Source organism: Rhinoderma darwinii, chromosome 9 (assembly GCF_050947455.1).
Source record: "Rhinoderma darwinii isolate aRhiDar2 chromosome 9, aRhiDar2.hap1, whole genome shotgun sequence".
Lineage (NCBI taxonomy): Eukaryota > Metazoa > Chordata > Amphibia > Anura > Rhinodermatidae > Rhinoderma > Rhinoderma darwinii.
The window spans coordinates 23,003,055-23,021,441 of NC_134695.1; the positions used below are offsets into that span (position 1 = coordinate 23,003,055).

General features: G+C 44.6%; 1 protein-coding gene across 2 annotated transcripts in view; it reads right to left on the minus strand.

Moving 5' to 3' along the window:
• BBS1 (Bardet-Biedl syndrome 1) overlaps positions 1-18,387 on the minus strand; it is a 109,991-nt gene that overhangs the window by 78,973 nt on the left and 12,631 nt on the right. For both annotated transcript variants that reach the window (XM_075837363.1, XM_075837362.1), the window contains one exon: positions 18,095-18,367. In XM_075837363.1, the coding sequence (XP_075693478.1) occupies positions 18,095-18,367 (273 nt within the window). The remainder of the gene's footprint in view (positions 1-18,094; positions 18,368-18,387) is intronic.

Below are 18,387 nucleotides of genomic sequence, written 5' to 3' on the forward strand. Positions count from 1 at the left end.
TCACAGCGTGATCTCTGGAGAACACGCTGTGTGTCTGTGCACTGCCAGAAGCTGGGTGTTGACGAAGAGAAGTGGATGATGCTGATTCGTCAGCTAGTAAAACAAGTAAAAACGCCCAGATGTACACACACAATACAAGCCCACTTGTACTTAACTTTAAACACGCCCAGTTGTACTTAAAGGAACAGTGTCATCACAGAAAAAATTTTCATATGTTCAAGATGTTAGTGCTTTATTAAAAACGTTTATATTTATTTGTGTGTTTGTGTTTTACTTTTTCTTATTTTTACACTTTTTCTTCCCTATGGGGGCTGCCATTTTTTGTTCCATTTCTGTGTGTGTCGATTAACGACACATACAGACATGGAATACGGCAGCCACAGTCCCATAGGGACGACGAACGGCTCCCGTCCCATTCACTTGTTTGTACGGCGTCTGTGTGGGAACTGCGCATGCGCCGCTCCCACACAGTCCAACTTGAAATTGGCGCCGTCCGGCGCCATTTTCCTGTGGACCGGAAGTCGCGGCCGGACAGTAATATTACTACTTCCGGTCGCGGCTTCCGGACTTGTGCACTTGGACCAGCGGCAGCAGACGGAGCGGACGGGCCGGAGGGAGCCGTGGCGGCAGGAGCAGGTAAGAGATTTCAATGTATGTTCGTGTTTGTGTGTGTTTACTACTGTATGTAAACCTACTACACTGTGTGTTAGCTCAAAAAATGGCGACACACAGTGTAGGAGGTTAGACCGTTCAAACCCCTCGTTTATCCCGGCACTAGCCAGGATAAAGGAGGGGGGGATGCTGAGAGCTCACTAGAGCGAGGGCTTTTTACCCAATTTTGCAATGCTGCAATTTTGGGAATAGCTCCATCTAGTGACCAGAAATGGGAAATACTATAAATTAGAATTAATTTATAATATTTCCTGACTCGTGAAAAAAATAAAAAAAATGTGAACAATGTTTAATCACCCACACACTAAATGTTTAATTAAAAAAAAAAAAACATGTTTTTCTGGCAACACATTGCCTTTAAGAAAGGCTAATTTGCATAAATATAAAAATGCTCATAACTTGGCCAAAAATGCTCGTTTTTTAAAAAAACTAAAAACTTTACTGTTATCTACATTGCAGCGCCGATCTGCTGCAATACGAGATAGGGGTTTGAAAATCTGGTGACAGAGCCTCTTTAATGAACGCCCCCAGGTCCGGCAGGGCTAAATAGTTGCCTGTCAGAATCACGATATACTGCAATACATTAGTATTGCAGTATATCGTGCAAGCGATCTAATGATTGCTGGTTGAAGTCCCCTAGGGGGGACTAATAAAAAAAAAAAAAGTAAGAATGAGTTAAAGTTTTTTTTGTGTAAAAAAAAATAAAATAAAAAAATTGAAAAGTTCAAAAAAACACCCCTTTTCCCCCTAGAGCATAGTAAAAAAATTAAATAAACATAATTGGTATCGCCGCGTCCGTAAAAGTCTGAACTATTACAATATATCATTATTTAACCTGCACGGTGAACGCCGTAAAAAAAAAAAAATTGTAAACGCCAGAATGTCTATTTTTTGGTCACCTCATCTCCCACAAAAAATGAAATAAAGTGATCAAACCGTCGCATTTACACCAAAATGGTATTATTAAAAACGACAGCTTATCCCGCAAAAAATAAGCCCTCATACCACTTATCGACGGAAAAATAAAAAAAGTTATGGCTCTCGGAATTTGGCGAAGCAAAATAAATTCTCTTTTTTACACTTAGGTTTTTACTTGTAAAAGTAGTAAAATAAAGAAAAAACTATATATATTTGGTATCGCCGTAATCGTATTGACCCACAGAATAAAAGTTAACATGTTGTGTTAATTGCACAGTGAATTCCGTAAAAACGGCGCGCAAAAAACCATGGAGGAATCGCTGTCTTTCATTTTCTACCCCACAAATAATTTTTTTCCCGTTTCCTAGTACATTATACGGCAAAATAAATGGTGCTACAAAAAACTACAACTCGTCCCGCAAAAATCAAGCCCTCATAGGACTATATCGACGGAAAAATAAAGACGTTATGGGCTCTGGAATGTGGGGAGGAAAAAACGAAAATGAAAATCTGAAAGTTGTTTACGACGGGAAAAGGTTAAATTCAAAGATGAACTTTTTTCACCTGCAGAGTTATAATCATCTAAAAAGCACATAGCAAAATCGTGAAACTTTCTCTGGTCGTTTAGCTGTAAAACAGCCTAGTCCTTTAGAGTGCGTGAAAACCGCATGCCACTCGCAAAACACACCGATTCATAACGCAATGCACACTAACAAATTCACGTGCGTTTTTTTTTCGCGTGTAAATCTGTCTTCTCATGTGAATGTAGCCTAAGGCTACATTCACACGAAAGTAGCCCACCTTCAGACGTGAAAAACCTCTGTTTTCCACGTCAGAGGTGGACCCGTGCGAGACGCGTTGTCACGGATACCCCCCCCCCCCCCAGACTACAGTCTATGGAGGGATGCGTGACACGCAGTAAAATAGGACAAGTCATATATTTCAATGGACCGTTCACACTCTCCGTTGAAACAACGGTCATGTGAACAGCCCCATTAAAATACATGGGTCCGTGTGACGGCCGTTCTTTTAACGGCCGTCACACGGACGAGATTCAGGTTAGTTTGAATGTGCCCTAAGAGATGTTATTCTCCATTATCTCAACGCAATTAAACGGTTAACACAGCATCAGCATGGGGTTACAAGGGATCGGTCCTGTCAAACCTATCTGATTAGCTTCTATGAGGAGGCAAGTTCTACACTGGACCTGGGTTAGACTGTGGATGTGGTGTATCTAGACTTTTCAAAAGCATTTGATACTGTGCCACATAAAAGGTTGGTATATAAAATGAAAATGCTGGGACTGGGAGAAAATATGTGAAATTGGGTCAACAACTGGTTCAGTGATAGAAAACAGAGGGTGGTTATTAATGGTACATCCTCAGAGTGGGTCGCAGTTACCAGTGGGGTTCCACAGGGGTCAGTGTTGGGCCCTCTTCTTTTTAATATGTATATAAATGACATTGTAGAGGGTTTACAGAGTATAAATTCAGTATTTGCTCTGTAAAAGTAATGAACAGAGGAGGATAAAGTAATATTTGGGGAAGTTTATCCCCTTCAGGACGCAGCCTGTTTTGGCCTTGCGGACACCTCAGATTTTTTCAAATATGACGTGTTACTTTATGTGGTAATAATTTTCAGAACCATTCGGATAGGTGAAAGCATTCCAGATTGTTTCTCATGACATATTGTACTTTATGTTAGTGGAAAAATTTAGTCAATAAATTCAGTACTTATTTTTTTAAAAAACACCAAAATGTAGGAGAAAATTTGCAAAAAGTTGCATTTTTCAAAATTTCAATGTATCTGCTGGTAAAACAGATAGTAATACCACACAAAATAGTTACTAGTTAACATTTCCCATATGTCTACTTTATGTTGGCATAGTTTTTTGAACATCCTTTTATTTTTCTAGGACGTTACAAGGCTTAGAACTTTAGTAGCAATTTCACATTTTCAAGAAAATATAGAAAACCTATTTGTTTTTTATGGTTCAGTTCAGTTCTGAAGTGGCTTTGAGGGACTTGTATATTAGAAAGCTCCCATAAATCAACCCATTTAAAAAAATGCACCCCTCAAAATAGCATTCAGTAAGTTTAACACCTTTTGGCGTTTCACAGGAATTAAAGCAAAGTAGAGGTACAATCTCCAAATTTCATATTTTTTTTTGCCGAAATTCAATTGTAATAAAAAAATTAATCGTACCACAGGTACAAACGCAACTCAATATTTATTGCCCAGATTCTGCAGTTTTTAGAAATATCCCACGTGTGGCCCTAGTGTTCTAATGGACTGAAACACAGACCTCAGAAGCAAAGGAGCACCTAGTGGATTTTGGGACCTTTTTTTTAGAATATATTTTAGGCACCACGTCTGGTTTGAAAAGGTCTTGTGGGGCCAAAACAGTGAAAAACCCCCAAAAGTGACCCCATTTTCGAGACTACACCCAGCAAGGAATTTATCTAGGGGTATAGTTAGCATTTTGACCCCACAGGTTTTTTGCTAAATTTATTGGAATTAGTCTGAAAAAAAAAAAAAAAAAAAAATATAAATTTTTACAATGAATAAAAGACAAAAAGCACCCCAACATTGGTAAAGCAATTTCTCCCGATGATGGCAACGCCCCATATGTGGTAATAAACTGCTGTTTAGACCCACGGCAGGGCTCAGAAGGGTAGTGCCATTTGGAGCACAGATCTTACTGGAATGGTTTTCGGGTGCCATGTCGCGTTTGCAGAGCACCTGAGGTACCAGTACAATGGAGACCCCCTAAGAAGTGACCTCATTTTGGAAACTGCACCCCTCAACGCATTTATCTGGGGGTGTGATCACTTTTATGACCCCATAGTTTTTTTGCTGAATTTAGTGGAAATCTGGTATGAAAAATAAAATGTTACATGTTGCACAAATGCGTCGTTTATTGGACAGGTTTTTCAGACACAGAGCACGTAAGTGAAGGAAAGCACCTCAACATTTATTAGGTTATTTCTTCAGAGTTCAGAAATACCTCTTAAGTGGTCTAAATATGTTGTCTGGACACATAGAAGTACTTAGAATTGAAGGAGCACCACAAGAATTTTGCCTTATTTTTACTTGGAAGATTTTTTAGCACAAGCATAGGCGAAAAAAAATTGTGCAGATCATACACATTTGGTATAGTATTAGGTATTCATTTAGAGGTATGAGAATTTTTAGTTTTGTTATAGGATTTTTATTGTATTTTTTTTTTGGAGTGAACAATTTTAAAAAGGGGCTAAAAGACCAGAATGATAAATGGAGGGGATGGATGGGGGCAAGTATAACATTTTTAATCCAGTGAGGTGTGGTAGATGCGGAAGCAGTCTTTCACGCAGAGTCCAGGTTTGGATGGACAAGTGTCACACTGATATATGGTATCGGATACCCCTTTTTGCACAGACACCGCACCTTTTTTGTGACTTGCGTTATTTTGCTGTGGCAGGCACTTCACTTGGAAATTGCTGCCAAGGAATTATTAGGGAATCATTACTTTGAGCAGCAGTAGTGTCCCCCACCTCATCTCCAAGCAAGAGAAGTTTGATAATTTTTTTAAGTATCTACCCGGGTGGCCAGCTTTTGTTGTATAGTGCCATCTGGACAAGGTACACTGCAAATTTCTTGTACCAGATTTTCCTTTTTCTTATGGCACTATACGGTTTTAAAAGCTGTTCAGGTCAAACCCTCCCCATGAATTTGTTATATGCCTGTATGCACACAGGCTTCAAGACGGATGATGTGAATCCACGTGTGGGGACAGGGGTGCAGCTGGTGTCATGTATAGTTTACAGCATATAGACATCTTTTTTGTCGCTAAATTTGAGACACACGATCAGATCCTGAAGCAATGTCCTGCTTTCACCGATTTGCAGGGATTGGCTGATGAGGGTCTTGGGAAAGGTGCCTCTCATTCTTTTTTGCACCGTCACACACGCCAGTTTTGTCTACAAGTACACTTGTGTACCAGTTGTCCAAGTACAGGTTGTACCCCTGATCAAACAGTGGGTGCAGGAGGTCCCACATTATCTTCCCACTGGTTGTTATGCAGGGTGTACAGTCTGGGGGTTGTACTGTCCAGTCCTTCCCCTCAAATCCGGAAAGCATGTGTGCATCCGGTCTCCTATTCACACAGCTAGTAGACCTGGATCCCGTACCTGGTGCACTTATTGGGCAAATATTGGCGAAACTTCAGCCTGACCTTGAAGTGCACCAGGGATTAATCGATGGTGATTTATTTTTCCGGGGGCGGGGTTGTAAATTGTTTGTGAAAAATATTAATGAGGGGCCTAATTTGAAAAAGTCTGTTGAAATTGGGGTCATCCTGGGGGGGGGGGGGCATTGGGAGTTTTCACTGAAGTGAAGAAATTTATAATTGTCCCCAAAGCGGGGTCTGGTCATTGTATTGTGGTACAAAGAACAGTGATAAAAACCACCCGTGGACCAATAGGATCTCACTTCGGGCTTTTTAGTGAGACGATGTTGACTAAACTAACCCCCAATAAGAATTGGTTGGTTGTCACTGATTGGGCTGGGCATAAAAGGAGTTGGGCTGTTCTGAAATAAATTGGTCGGCATAAATGTTGGTTTGGTCCACCATAAACTTGATGAAATGGTCTGTAAAAAAAAAAAAAAACAATTAAAAAAAAAGCCCATTACAGCCCTTCCGTCTGCACGTGAATTCTATCCGCAGCAGTAAAATTCTGTGATTTGGGGGGGTGTAATGGGTTGGTGGTGACCAATGCTGGCAGTACCAAAGTCACTCAAAACAGCAGTTCTAGGGTCAGGCAGAACCTGGACACAAACCCTCCTGTGAATACAAGGAGGTTCCTCAGGGTCACTGGAGGAGGAAGACGAGAGTATGAACTCTGGTTCATTTTTTTTTTCCCCCCACATAAATCACTAACCCTTCTAAACACAGGTTTTTTTTTTTTTAATTTTTTCAAACACAAATTTCATACATATATACACATGCTTGAAAAAGGTCCTATAGCAGGACAAAATGTTGCAGCTGTTGACTCAATAAAACTAAATGCTTTTTTGAACCATTGGAGTGCGGTGGGATTTCTTCTATTGATCTCTCATAATCCACGGATCTGGATTACCTGCTTGCAGCCATTACCGTGGTGCAGTGGCGTAACTACCGCTATAGCAGCCGTAGCGGCTGCTATGGGGCCCGCGGAAGTCAGAGGTTAGTCATGGAGAACTTCGGGGGACTTTCGGTCCACCGTTCTCCCTATTGCTGCCAGCGATCACACATGTATCCCCCATCTTGTGGATAGGGGATACATGTCTTATGTAGGAACAACCCCTTTAATGGCAGAGCGGGGAGATACCTCCCTGCTCTGCCATAGTGTTCAGTGGCGTCGTGCTGTAGCAGCCATAGCGGCAGCTAGCGGAGCCTCCGGCCATGGTGGGGGCCCGTACCGGCGGGCGACACGGGCCCCCTCATGCCGCGGGCCCCATAGCAGCCGCTATAGTGGTAGGATAGGGGATACGTGTCTTTTGTAGGACACACTATAGGTCAGATTTTTTTGGGGGGTTGGGGCTGCATGACGTTACCTACAGGGGGGGGGGCTGCATGGCGTTACCTACAGGGGGGGGGGCTGCATGGCGTTACCTAGAGGGGGGGGGGCTGCATGGCGTTACCTACGGGGGGGGGCTGTATGGCGTTACCTACGGGGGGGGGCTGTATGGCGTTACCTACGGGGGGGGGGCTGTATGGCGTTACCTACGGGGGGGGGCTGTATGGCGTTACCTACAGGGGGGGCTGTATGGCGTTATCTACAGGGGGGGGCTGTATGGCGTTATCTACAGGGGGGGGGCTGTATGGCGTTACCTACAGGGGGGGCTGTATGGCGTTACCTACAGGGGGGGGGCTGTATGGCGTTACCTACAGGGGGGGGCTGTATGGCGTTACCTACAGGGGGGGGGGCTGTATGGCGTTACCTACAGGGGGGGGCTGTATGGCGTTACCTACAGGGGGGCTGTATGGCGTTACCTACAGGGGGGGGCTGTATGGTGTTACCTACAGGGGGGGGCTGTATGGCGTTACCTACAGGGGGGGGCTGTATGGCGTTACCTACAGGGGGGGCTGTATGGCGTTACCTACAGGGGGGGCTGTATGGCGTTACCTACAGGGGGGGCTGTATGGCGTTACCTACAGGGGGGGCTGTATGGCGTTACCTACAGGGGGGGCTGTATGGCGTTACCTACAGGGGGGGCTGTATGGTGTTACCTACAGGGGGGGCTGTATGGCGTTATCTACAGGGGGGGCTGTATGGCGTTATCTACAGGGGGGGCTGTATGGCGTTACCTACAGGGGGGGCTGTATGGCGTTACCTACAGGGGGGCTGTAAAAAGGCACTATCTACAAGGGGGGGGGTTGTGTGACACCCAGGGGAGGGGGGGGCCCCCAAGTCAAAAGTTTGCTATGGGGCCCAGTCTTTCCTAGTTACGCCCCTGCCGTGGTGGAATTTGACCCAGAGTGCTGCTTATATAGCTCACTTACTGACTGACCAGCTCAAGGACGGACGCCGACAAGTGATGCAACGAATGACAGTGATGGATTGACACTGACAAGTGACGCGAAGGACACGGATGCTACAGATTGACGCTGACTAACTGATGCAACAAATTGAAGTAGACGAGCTAGACATCTACCTAATAACTAAATATAATTATTTCATTATGATGGAAAGAAAAAAAATAAATAAATGTGGTGGAAGGGGTTAATGCAGTTTTTTCACTGAGGGGCACACAAAACGGCACAGGCTATGATCTCTTCACCTACTAAAGAGGTTAGAGCCGGAGACCGTTATTTTTCACCTGCCCTGGGTGAAAACGCACTGTGATTGATGGATCTGAATAGTAGAAGTGGGTAATTGCGGGTGACATGGGATGGGGCTGTAGTCACCGTGCCCAGATATAACAACAAGTACCGGGAATGGTTTTAAATAGAAATGCAACGTGATCGGTGGATCTGCACAGATCCACCGATGACATAGAACGCCAGCATTGGACAGCTATTATGGGTCCATTGCCGGTGACAGCGGAGTGTCAGCTGATCTCCCGGTTCACACTGTCGCAGACAGTGTGCACCGGGAGCGGCTCAGTAACTGTACGTCCTGGTGCGGAAAAGTAACCCCTAGCCAGGACATACAGTTGCATCCTGGTGCGGGTAGGGGTTAATGTGGATAAATTTAAGGTAATGCACTTGGGACGAAACAAATTTTACAATTATGCATTAAATGGTAAAACACTGGGTAAAACCGCTACTGAAAAAGGACTTGGGGATATTGGTGGACAGTACATTCACCTTTAGCAACAAGTGCCAGGCAGCTGCTGCCAAGGCAAATAAAATCATGGGATGCATCAAAAGAGGCATAGATGCTCATGCAAGAACATAGTTTTGCTGCTATACAAATCACTAGTCAGACCACACATGGAATATAGTGTACAATTTTGGGCACCTGTGTATAAGAAGGACTTGGCTGAACTAGAATGGCTGCAAAGAAGGGCGACCAAGTTAATTAAGGGAATGGGTGGTTTGCAGTACCAAGAAAGGTCATCAAACCTGGGGCTATTCAGTTTAGAAAAAAAAAAAAAAAAGACGGCTTAGGGAGCGATCAAATTACCATGTACAAATATATAATTAGACAGTACAGAAATCTTTCATATGATCTTCTTACACCTAGTCATGTAACAAGGACAAGGGGGCATCCTCTACATCTAGAGGAGAAAAAGGTTTCACCATCATCACAGATGGGCATTCTTTACAGTGAGAGCAGTGAGACTATAGAACTCTGCCACAGGAGGTTGTGATGGTTGATTCCTTGAACAAGTTCATGAAGGGCCTTGATGTCTTTCTTAAAAAATATAATATTACAAGTTATGAGTACTAGATTCTGGAGATGGGATGTGGATACAGGGATTTGATCCGATTGCCTAATTTGGAATTGTGAAGGAATTTTTCCCCCATTTAGGCAATTGCCATCAACCTGTTTTTTTTTTTTATTTCCTGTAATGACGGGGGTAAGGAAACAGACAAATTAGCCCTAATCTACCCGCCACTCAGTCCCTGCCTACTTGCAACGACCCGCCCTAGGCTACGGGATACAACTGGGTGACAGTCCCTACGCTCAATAAGTGCACGACAGACAAACAGACAAGGGTACACAGAAGCAAGGGAAAAGGGGCAGTTGCCCACGGCAACACCGAGAGCAACAAGATTAGTGAACGAGCCGAGTCAAACCAGGAGTGTACGAGGTACCAAACGCAGAGCAGGAGAGTAGTGAACAAGCCGAGTCAAACCAGGAGTGTACGAGGTGCCAAACGCAGAGCAGGAGAGTAGTCAGTAAGCCAGGGTCAATATGAAGCAGGGTCAAATAGATCAAGAAGCTGCAGCAGGGCCAGGAAACCAAACGAGAAGAATCACAAGCAAGGAGGAACAGGAAAGGCAGGTATAAATAGACAGAGGGCGGGAGCTAGCTCCATCTGGCCAGGCTATGATAGGCTCTCCCACTCCTAAGCCTGCCATCCTGAGTGGTGGAAGATGGAGTCAGTCTCCCAGACATAGAAGCATGTGCAGACTGATTACCTATGGGCGTAGATACAGAAGCTGTGCCTAGCAGATCCTTAACATTTCCCTCCTCTGGATCAACATGGTAGGTTTATAGGTTGGAGTTGATGTGGATATAAAAAGTCTAGATAGACTTCTACCCAAAAAGGCTGAATGCGGTCATAAAGTCAAAGGGTAATTCAACAAAGTATAAGTTTAAGGGTGTGCATATTTGAAAACTATTCATCTTGGAACCGATTTTGTAACATGACAAAAACCTGGCATTTTAACAGGGGCGTGTAGACTTTTTATATCCACTGTAGGTCTTCTTCAAACCTTATCAACTATGTAACTATGTGTGTGAAGGACGCCTTAAAGCATACCTTTTACTTTTAGCGAAAAATGATGGTAGTGAAGGTGTGTGCACTATAATAGTTTAACTTAATTACTTGTGTCTGGCTTCTAGCAGCAGCGTTGACTGTAAAAATTCTGCTCTGCCGGCTGCTCGTAAGTCTTCAGTAGGAGACAGATTGTCCTGCTAGTCTCCACGGCTCCAGAACAGCTGCCAGCGCTATAGAATCCTATAGCGCTGGCGGCCATTCTGCATACAGGAGCCATGGAGTCGAACAGGATGCTCTGTCTCCCACTGATGAGTTATGAGCAGCCGGCAGAGCAGAATTTTTACAGTCAACGCTGCTGCTAGAAGCCAGACACAAGTAATTTAGATAAAGTATTATAGTGCACACACCTGCACTACCATCATTTTTCGTTGAAAGTAGGGGTATGCTTTAAGCTGGTCACAGCCATTACATATTTTAACAGTAAATCCTGCTGATTTATGCAGGAGAAACAGGCAACGGGCTCTTAGGGCACTTTTCAGCAGGTGCTCGCGTGCTTTAGTTAGGACATCTTAAAGAGGCTCTGTCACCAGATTTTGCAACCCCTATCTGCTATTGCAGCAGATAGGCGCTGCAATGTAGATTACAGTAACGTTTTTATTTTTAAAAAACGAGCATTTTTGGCCAAGTTATGACCATTTTTGTAATTATGCAAATGAGGCTTGCAAAAGTCCAAGTGGGTGTGTTTAAAAGTACAAGTCCAAGTGGGTGTGTATTATGTGCGTACATCGGGGCGTTTTTAATACTTTCACTAGCTGGGCGCTCTGATGAGAAGTAACATCCTCTTCTCTTCAGAACGCCCAGCTTGTGACAGTGCAGATCTGTGTCGTCACTCACAGGTCCTGCATCATGACGGCCACATCGGCACCAGAGGCTACAGTTGATTCTGCAGCAGCATCAGCGTTTGCAGGTAAGTCGATCTTACCTGCAAACGCTGATGCTGCTGCAGAATCGACTGTAGCCTCTGCTGCCGATGTGGCCGTCACGATGCAGGACCTGTGAGTGACGTCACAGATCTGCACTGTCACAAGCTGGGCGTTCTGAAGAGAAGAGGATGTTACTTCTCATCAGAGCGCCCAGCTAGTGAAAGTATTAAAAACGCCCCGATGTACGCACATAATACACACCCACTTGGACTTGTACTTTTAAACACACCCACTTGGACTTTTGCAAGCCTCATTTGCATAATTACAAAAATGGTCATAACTTGGCCAAAAATGCTCGTTTTTTAAAAATAAAAACGTTACTGTAATCTACATTGCAGCGCCTATCTGCTGCAATAGCAGATAGGGGTTGCAAAATCTGGTGACAGAGCCTCTTTAAGCTGCCGAAACACTTCAGATAGCTGTCAATCGACAGCAATTTCTCCCAACTCCCCCATACACATGCAAGCTCAGTCGAGAATTGATTAGGCATTCTGTAAATAAAGTGTAAAGAGACATTTATGGCTTACGATGGGATTGTTAGGACCACCACTGATCCAGAGAACGTTAGTGCCCTGTTCCCAGCTAAGTCTGGCCATACATTTTTAGCTGTTTGGCCGACAGCTATTCCTCCCGACTCCCCCATACATTTGCAAGCTCAGCTGAGCATGCATGTGTTTTCAATGGGGAGAGGGAAATAAGCCGCTGACCGACACCTAAATGCCTGATCCTTCCTTTCCAGACATCCGTTAGGGGAAATATACATTAGAACATCAGCAAGTCCAGCTGAAATCAGTGGGTACAGAGGACTTTCCTCTAATGTGTATGAGCAACTTTACAGATGCTCTAACAAAATCTATATATGACCTGTCCAATCCTTTGTTACCCTGGACAGAACCATCTCCAAAAGGTGTCCGCTAGTCCCTAATCACCATCCTCCAAATAAAACGGTCATACCAGATGTTTATAGGCTTACAGCTACGCTATATGGACAAAAGTATTGGGACACACCTCTTAATTATTGAATTCAGGTGTTTCATTCAATCCCATTGCCGCAGGTGTATAAAATCATGCACCTAGCGATGAAGTCGCCTTTACAGAAATTTGTGAAAGAATGGGTCGTTCTAAAGAGCTCACTGAATTCCAGTGTGGTACTGTAATAGGATGCCACCATTGCAACAAGTCAGTTCGTGGAATATCTGGGAGGGAAGAAATTTCACAATCAACTGTGAGTGATATTACTGTAAAGTGGAAGCTTTTAGAAACCACAGCAACGCAGACCACCTAATGTTACAGAGCGGGGTTGCCGAGAGCTGAGGCGCATAGTGCTTAAAAGTCACAATTGCTCTGCTGAATAAATAACCGCAGAGTTCCAAACCTCCTCTAGCGTTAACATCTGCACAAAAACTGTGTGGTGGGAGCTTCATAACAGGGGTTTCAATGGTTGAGCAGCTGCATGCCAGCCTTAAATCACCAAGCACAATGCCAAGCACCCAGCGGCGGAACTACCACTGTAGCAGCCATAGTGGCTGCTACAGGGCCCGTGACATGAGGGGGACAGTGTTGCCTGACCAGGCACATTAACATTATTTTCCGGGCCGGGGGGCACAAGCTCCCTCACGCCCGGTGCTAGCCACTGCCACATTTCAACAATGCGGCAGAGTGAGAGAGTTGATGGCGATGCTCAAAAACGGAGCAGGGACCTGGATGTTACTGAACATCAGGACGTTCGTAGGAGCGGAGTGAGCAGGTGGTAGCAGCGCTCGGGCTGGAAGAGGATGGAGGGAGGAGCTAGAGGGAACGACGCAGTTGGAAAAGCAACGATCAGGACAGGACGACAGTAACAGGACGGATGACAGGTAGAGCCAGTGAAAAAGTTTAAGGGAGGAGGGGAAAGTTTTGCTTAACAGTGTTAACACCTATACTATAGCCTGCCTGGCCCTGTCCTCTGCCATGTTATAGAACATATACATTCCCTCCCTGATTCAAACTTCACACACATTACATTAAACGGGTCCTCCAGGCATCTCATATTGATGGTCTATCCTTAGGATAGGCCATTAATATCAAATCGGTGGGGGGGGGGGGGGGGTCTGTCACCCCAGGCGATCAGCTGATTGATGGGACTGCAGCGTTCGTCGCCGTGTCCTTTTCCAAGTTTACAGGCACAACACTGTACACATGCACAGTGACTGTGCCTGCGATTGCATGTAAGTGAACAGGACTGCGCTACAAGCCCAGGCACAGCTGCTACCGGTGTACAGCGTTGTGCCTGGTAAACACTTACCAGCGGGTGTGCCGGGAGTTGGACCCCCAACGATCTAATATTTAGGACCTATCCTAAGAATAGGCCACCAATAAAAAATAAAAAAAATGTCCAAAGTACCCCTTTACGACATGCCACGTACGTAGCAGCCGTCGAGCAGAAGTGTGGGACAGGCTCACAGGCTGAGCGCGCTCCATACTCAGCAGGTGTTGGCTGTATAATACAGCCCAGTGGCGTAGTTATAGGGATCGCAATTGTGACAGGGCCCCCGAAGCCAGGGGGCCCCATGCCACGTCTATTAAAAATTACTATAGTAACTGGGGCCTATGTAAAAAAAACTACACAGTCCCTTGTAGTAACAATATACTTACCATCGTTCCTGAGCGCAGCGGAGATACTGACATTTTCTCGCATCATGAAGTCAACATGCTGTGCACGTCACAACACTTGATGGCGTCAGGATCTCCGCTGTGCCCGAAGCCGAAGAGGAGGGTAGATATAACATTACGGTCTGCTGGGGCCCTGTATCTAAGCCTACCATGTGGTAGGAATAGATACAGGGTCCAGACAGACAGTATCACACATGGGCCCTGTGTCTAAGCCTACCATATAGTAGGCTTAGATACAGGGCCCCAGCGGACAGTAATCTTATACCAGTATAAGATTACAGTCTGCTGGGATCCTGTATCTAAGCCTATGTGGTAGGCTTAGATACAAGGCCCATCAGACAGGATCACACATTGTTTGATAGTGTATGCTGGGCCCCGTATCTAAGCCTACCACATAGTAGGCGTAGATACATGGCCCCAGCAGACATTAATCTTCGACTGTATAAGATTACAGTCCGCTGGGGCCCTTTATCTAAGCCTATCACGTGCGTTACTGATGGGGTGGGATTTTTTTGATTTTGTGTTTTTTTTTTTTACAGGTTTGGTTGTTAGACTACTTTGATGACTGTTTTTTTTTTCTTTTCAATAAAATAGTTAACGAGGGTTGTATGGGGTGTTTTTATTTCAATAAAATATATTTTTTCTGTGTCCTTGTATTTTTTTTAAACGTCATTACTACCGCCTTAGTAATGGCCGCTGGCTGATTGACAGCGTCCATTACTAAGGCAGGGCTTAATATTAGCCGGTGGAAAGGCTAGCACTAACCCACCATTATTACCCAGTTACCCACTGTCACCAGGGGTACCGGGAAGAGCCGGGTGCACACCAGTACACAGCCATCACTGCAGGTGGTCGGGTACTGGATCGCACCCGGCTCTTCCCGGTCAATAAAAAACCGCCGTCATCGAAGTAGTCCAACAACCGAACCTGTAAAAAAAACAAGCACAGAAGAAAATTAGTAACACATAAAGCAAAGCAATTATTATCTCACCTTTCCTGGGTCCAGCGATGGAGCCGCGATGTCCGCTCGCTGGGCGCTATATCTAAGCCTATCCATAGCGATTGGGTCATAGTGATATATACACTACCGTTCAAAAGTTTGGGGTCACCCAGACAATTTTGTGTTTTCCATGAAAACTCACACTTATAGTTATCAAATGAGTTGCAAAATGACTAGAAAATATAGTCAAGACATTGACAAGGTTAGAAATAATGATTTTTATTTGAAATAATAATTTTCTCCTTCAAACTTTGCTTTCGTCAAAGAATGCTCCATTTGCAGCAATTACAGCATTGCAGACCTTTGGCATTCTAGCTGTTAATTTGCTGAGGTAATCGGGAGACATTTCACCCCATGCTTCCAGAAGCCCCTCCCACAAGTTGGATTGGCTTGATGGGCACTTCTTGCGTACCATACGGTCAAGCTGCTCCCACAACAGCTCTATGGGGTTGAGATCTGGTGACTGCGCTGGCCACTCCATTACAGATAGAATACCAGCTGCCTGCATCTTCCCTAAATAGTTCTTGCATAATTTGGAGGTGTGTTTTGGGTCATTGTCCTGTTGTAGGATGAAATTGGCTCCAATCAAGCACTGTCCACAGGGTATGGCATGGCGTTGCAAAATGGAGTGATAGCCTTCCTTATTCAAAATCCCTTTTACCTTGTACAAATCTCCCACTTTACCAGCACCAAAGCAACCCCAGACCATCACATTACCTCCACCATGCTTGACAGATGGTGTCAGGCACTCTTCCAGCATCTTTTCAGTTGTTCTGCGTCTCACAAATGTTCTTCTGTCTGATCCAAACACCTGAAACTTCGATTCGTCTGTCCATAACACTTTTTTCCAATCTTCCTCTGTCCAATGTCTGTGTGCTTTTGCCCATATTAATCTTTTCCTTTTATTAGGCAGTCTCAGATATGGCTTTTTCTTTGCCACTCTGCCCTGAAGGCCAGCATCCCGGAGTCGCCTCTTCACTGTAGACGTTGACACTGGAGTTTTGCGGGTACTATTTAATGAAGCTGCCAGTTGAGGATCTGTGAGGCGTCTATTTCTCAAACTAGAGACTCTAATGTACTTGTCTTGTTGCTCAGTTGTGCAGCAGGGCCTCCCACTTCTCTTTCTACTCAGGTTAGAGCCTGTGTGTGCTGTCCCCTGAAGGGAGTAGTACACACCGTTGTAGGAAATCTTCTGTTTCTTGGCAATTTCTCGCATGGAATAGCCTTCATTTCTAAGAACAATAGACTGTCGAGTTTCACATGAAAGCTCTCTTTTTCTAGCCATTTTGAGAGTTTAATCGAACCCACAAATGTAATGCTCCAGATTCTCAACTAGCTCAAAGGAAGGTCAGTTTTATAGCTCCTCTAAACAGCAAAACTGTTTACAGCGGTGCTAACATAATTGCACAAGGGTTTTCAAGTGTTTTCTAATCATCCATTAGCCTTCTAACACAGTTAGCAAACACAATGTACCATTAGAACACTGGAGTGATGGTTGCTGGAAATGGGCCTCTATACACCTATGTAGATATTAAAAACCAGACGTTTGCATCTAGAATAGTCATTTAGCACATTAACAATGTATAGAGTGTATTTCTGATTAATTTAACGTTATCTTCATTGAAAAAACGGTGCTTTTCTTTCAAAAATAAGGAAATTTCTAAGTGATCCTAAACTTTTGAACGGTAGTGTACATACATACATTTTGGGGGGCGGGACATGTATTGGGGTATAGCCCCTGACGGTTTAAGATCTTGCGGTGCTCCTGGCTGCTTGTGCTGCATTGTGTCAATTAGCAAACCCAGCAATGCAGCTGAAAGCTATGGGCCGTCAGTCATGTGAAGAAATTGGGGCCCCTCCCAGAAGGACTTTGCATCGTAGGCCTATGAGCCTTTAGCTATGTCCCTGCAAAGGGGGGGGGGGGGCATGTGGCACTATCTACAGAAGGCTGTATGGCACTATCTACAGAGGTTTGTCCAGGTGCTTTAAGTTTCGGGTCAGTTTTCTTTTATAACTATTAGTCATCATTTACACGAGCGTAATATACACGCGTGCGACGCGCGTGCTTTTCACGCGTGTCTTTCGCACCTATATTAGGCTATGAGGCAGTGCAGACAGTGCGTGAATTTTGCGCAGCGCGGGTGCGTTGCGTAAAACTCACGACATGTCCTTTCTTTGTGCGCTGTTCGCGCATCATGCACCCATTGAAGTGATTGGGGCAACAGCTGTCAAACTCTGAATGTAAACAGAAAAGCACCACGTGCTTTTCTGTTTACAAACATGCAAACGGAGTGTCAAAATGATGGCGGCTGCGCGAAAATCACGCAGCCGCGCATCATACACTGATCACACACGCATGTGTTAAGTGCCTTTTGCGCATGCCAAACGCCACGTTTTATTTAGATCTATGAAATAACATAATTAAGTGATAAAAATGTTATAATATTAGCACTTTAGTTACAGGGTTACGAAAATTGTAACAAAAGGTTAATAAGAGTACAATTGGAAGCCTAGCTGTTTTTACACAAAGCTAGGCCCATAAAGGTATGGCTGGGTGAGTTTGGTATGGGGGAACTTGACTGGCTCGCACAGAGCCCTGACCTCAACTCCATCGAACACCTTTGGGATGAACTAGAACAAAGATTGCGAGCCAGGCCCGCTCATCCAACATCAGTGCCTGACCTCACAAAAGCATTTAGATGAATGGGCAAAAATTCCCACAGATCCACTCCAAAATCTTGTAGAAAGCCTTCCCAGAAGAGTTGAAGCTGTTTTAGCTGCAAAGGGGGACCAACTTCATACGGATTTAAATTGTGCTTTAAAAAGCTCCTGTAGGTGTAATGTGTCCCAATACTTTTGGCCACATAGTGTTTATGTGTATGCTAAATGAGACTTTTGTATTCAAGTTCTCCCACATCTATGTTGTCTGTGAAGAGCTTCCATTTCTTGATCATACCTCTTTAGCCTGATCCCACACATCTTTCTCCAGGGGGTTGACCTCAAGGGCTGGCAAAGTAAATTTGAAGTAAGGTCTCAAATTCTTGTACACATATATGAACGGTCCAGAGGCCACAGCCACAGCTGGTGTACGTGGCTCATTCTGGTCCATCAAGAAGGATGCAACACCAGTTGGCATGTCAAGCAACGCATTCTCCGACATCAGACTTGTTCCCTTATAGACTTTCAGCTTCATGTTATATGGCCCACTGCCAATATCACCAGCCACCATCTGCATTGGATAAAAAAAAA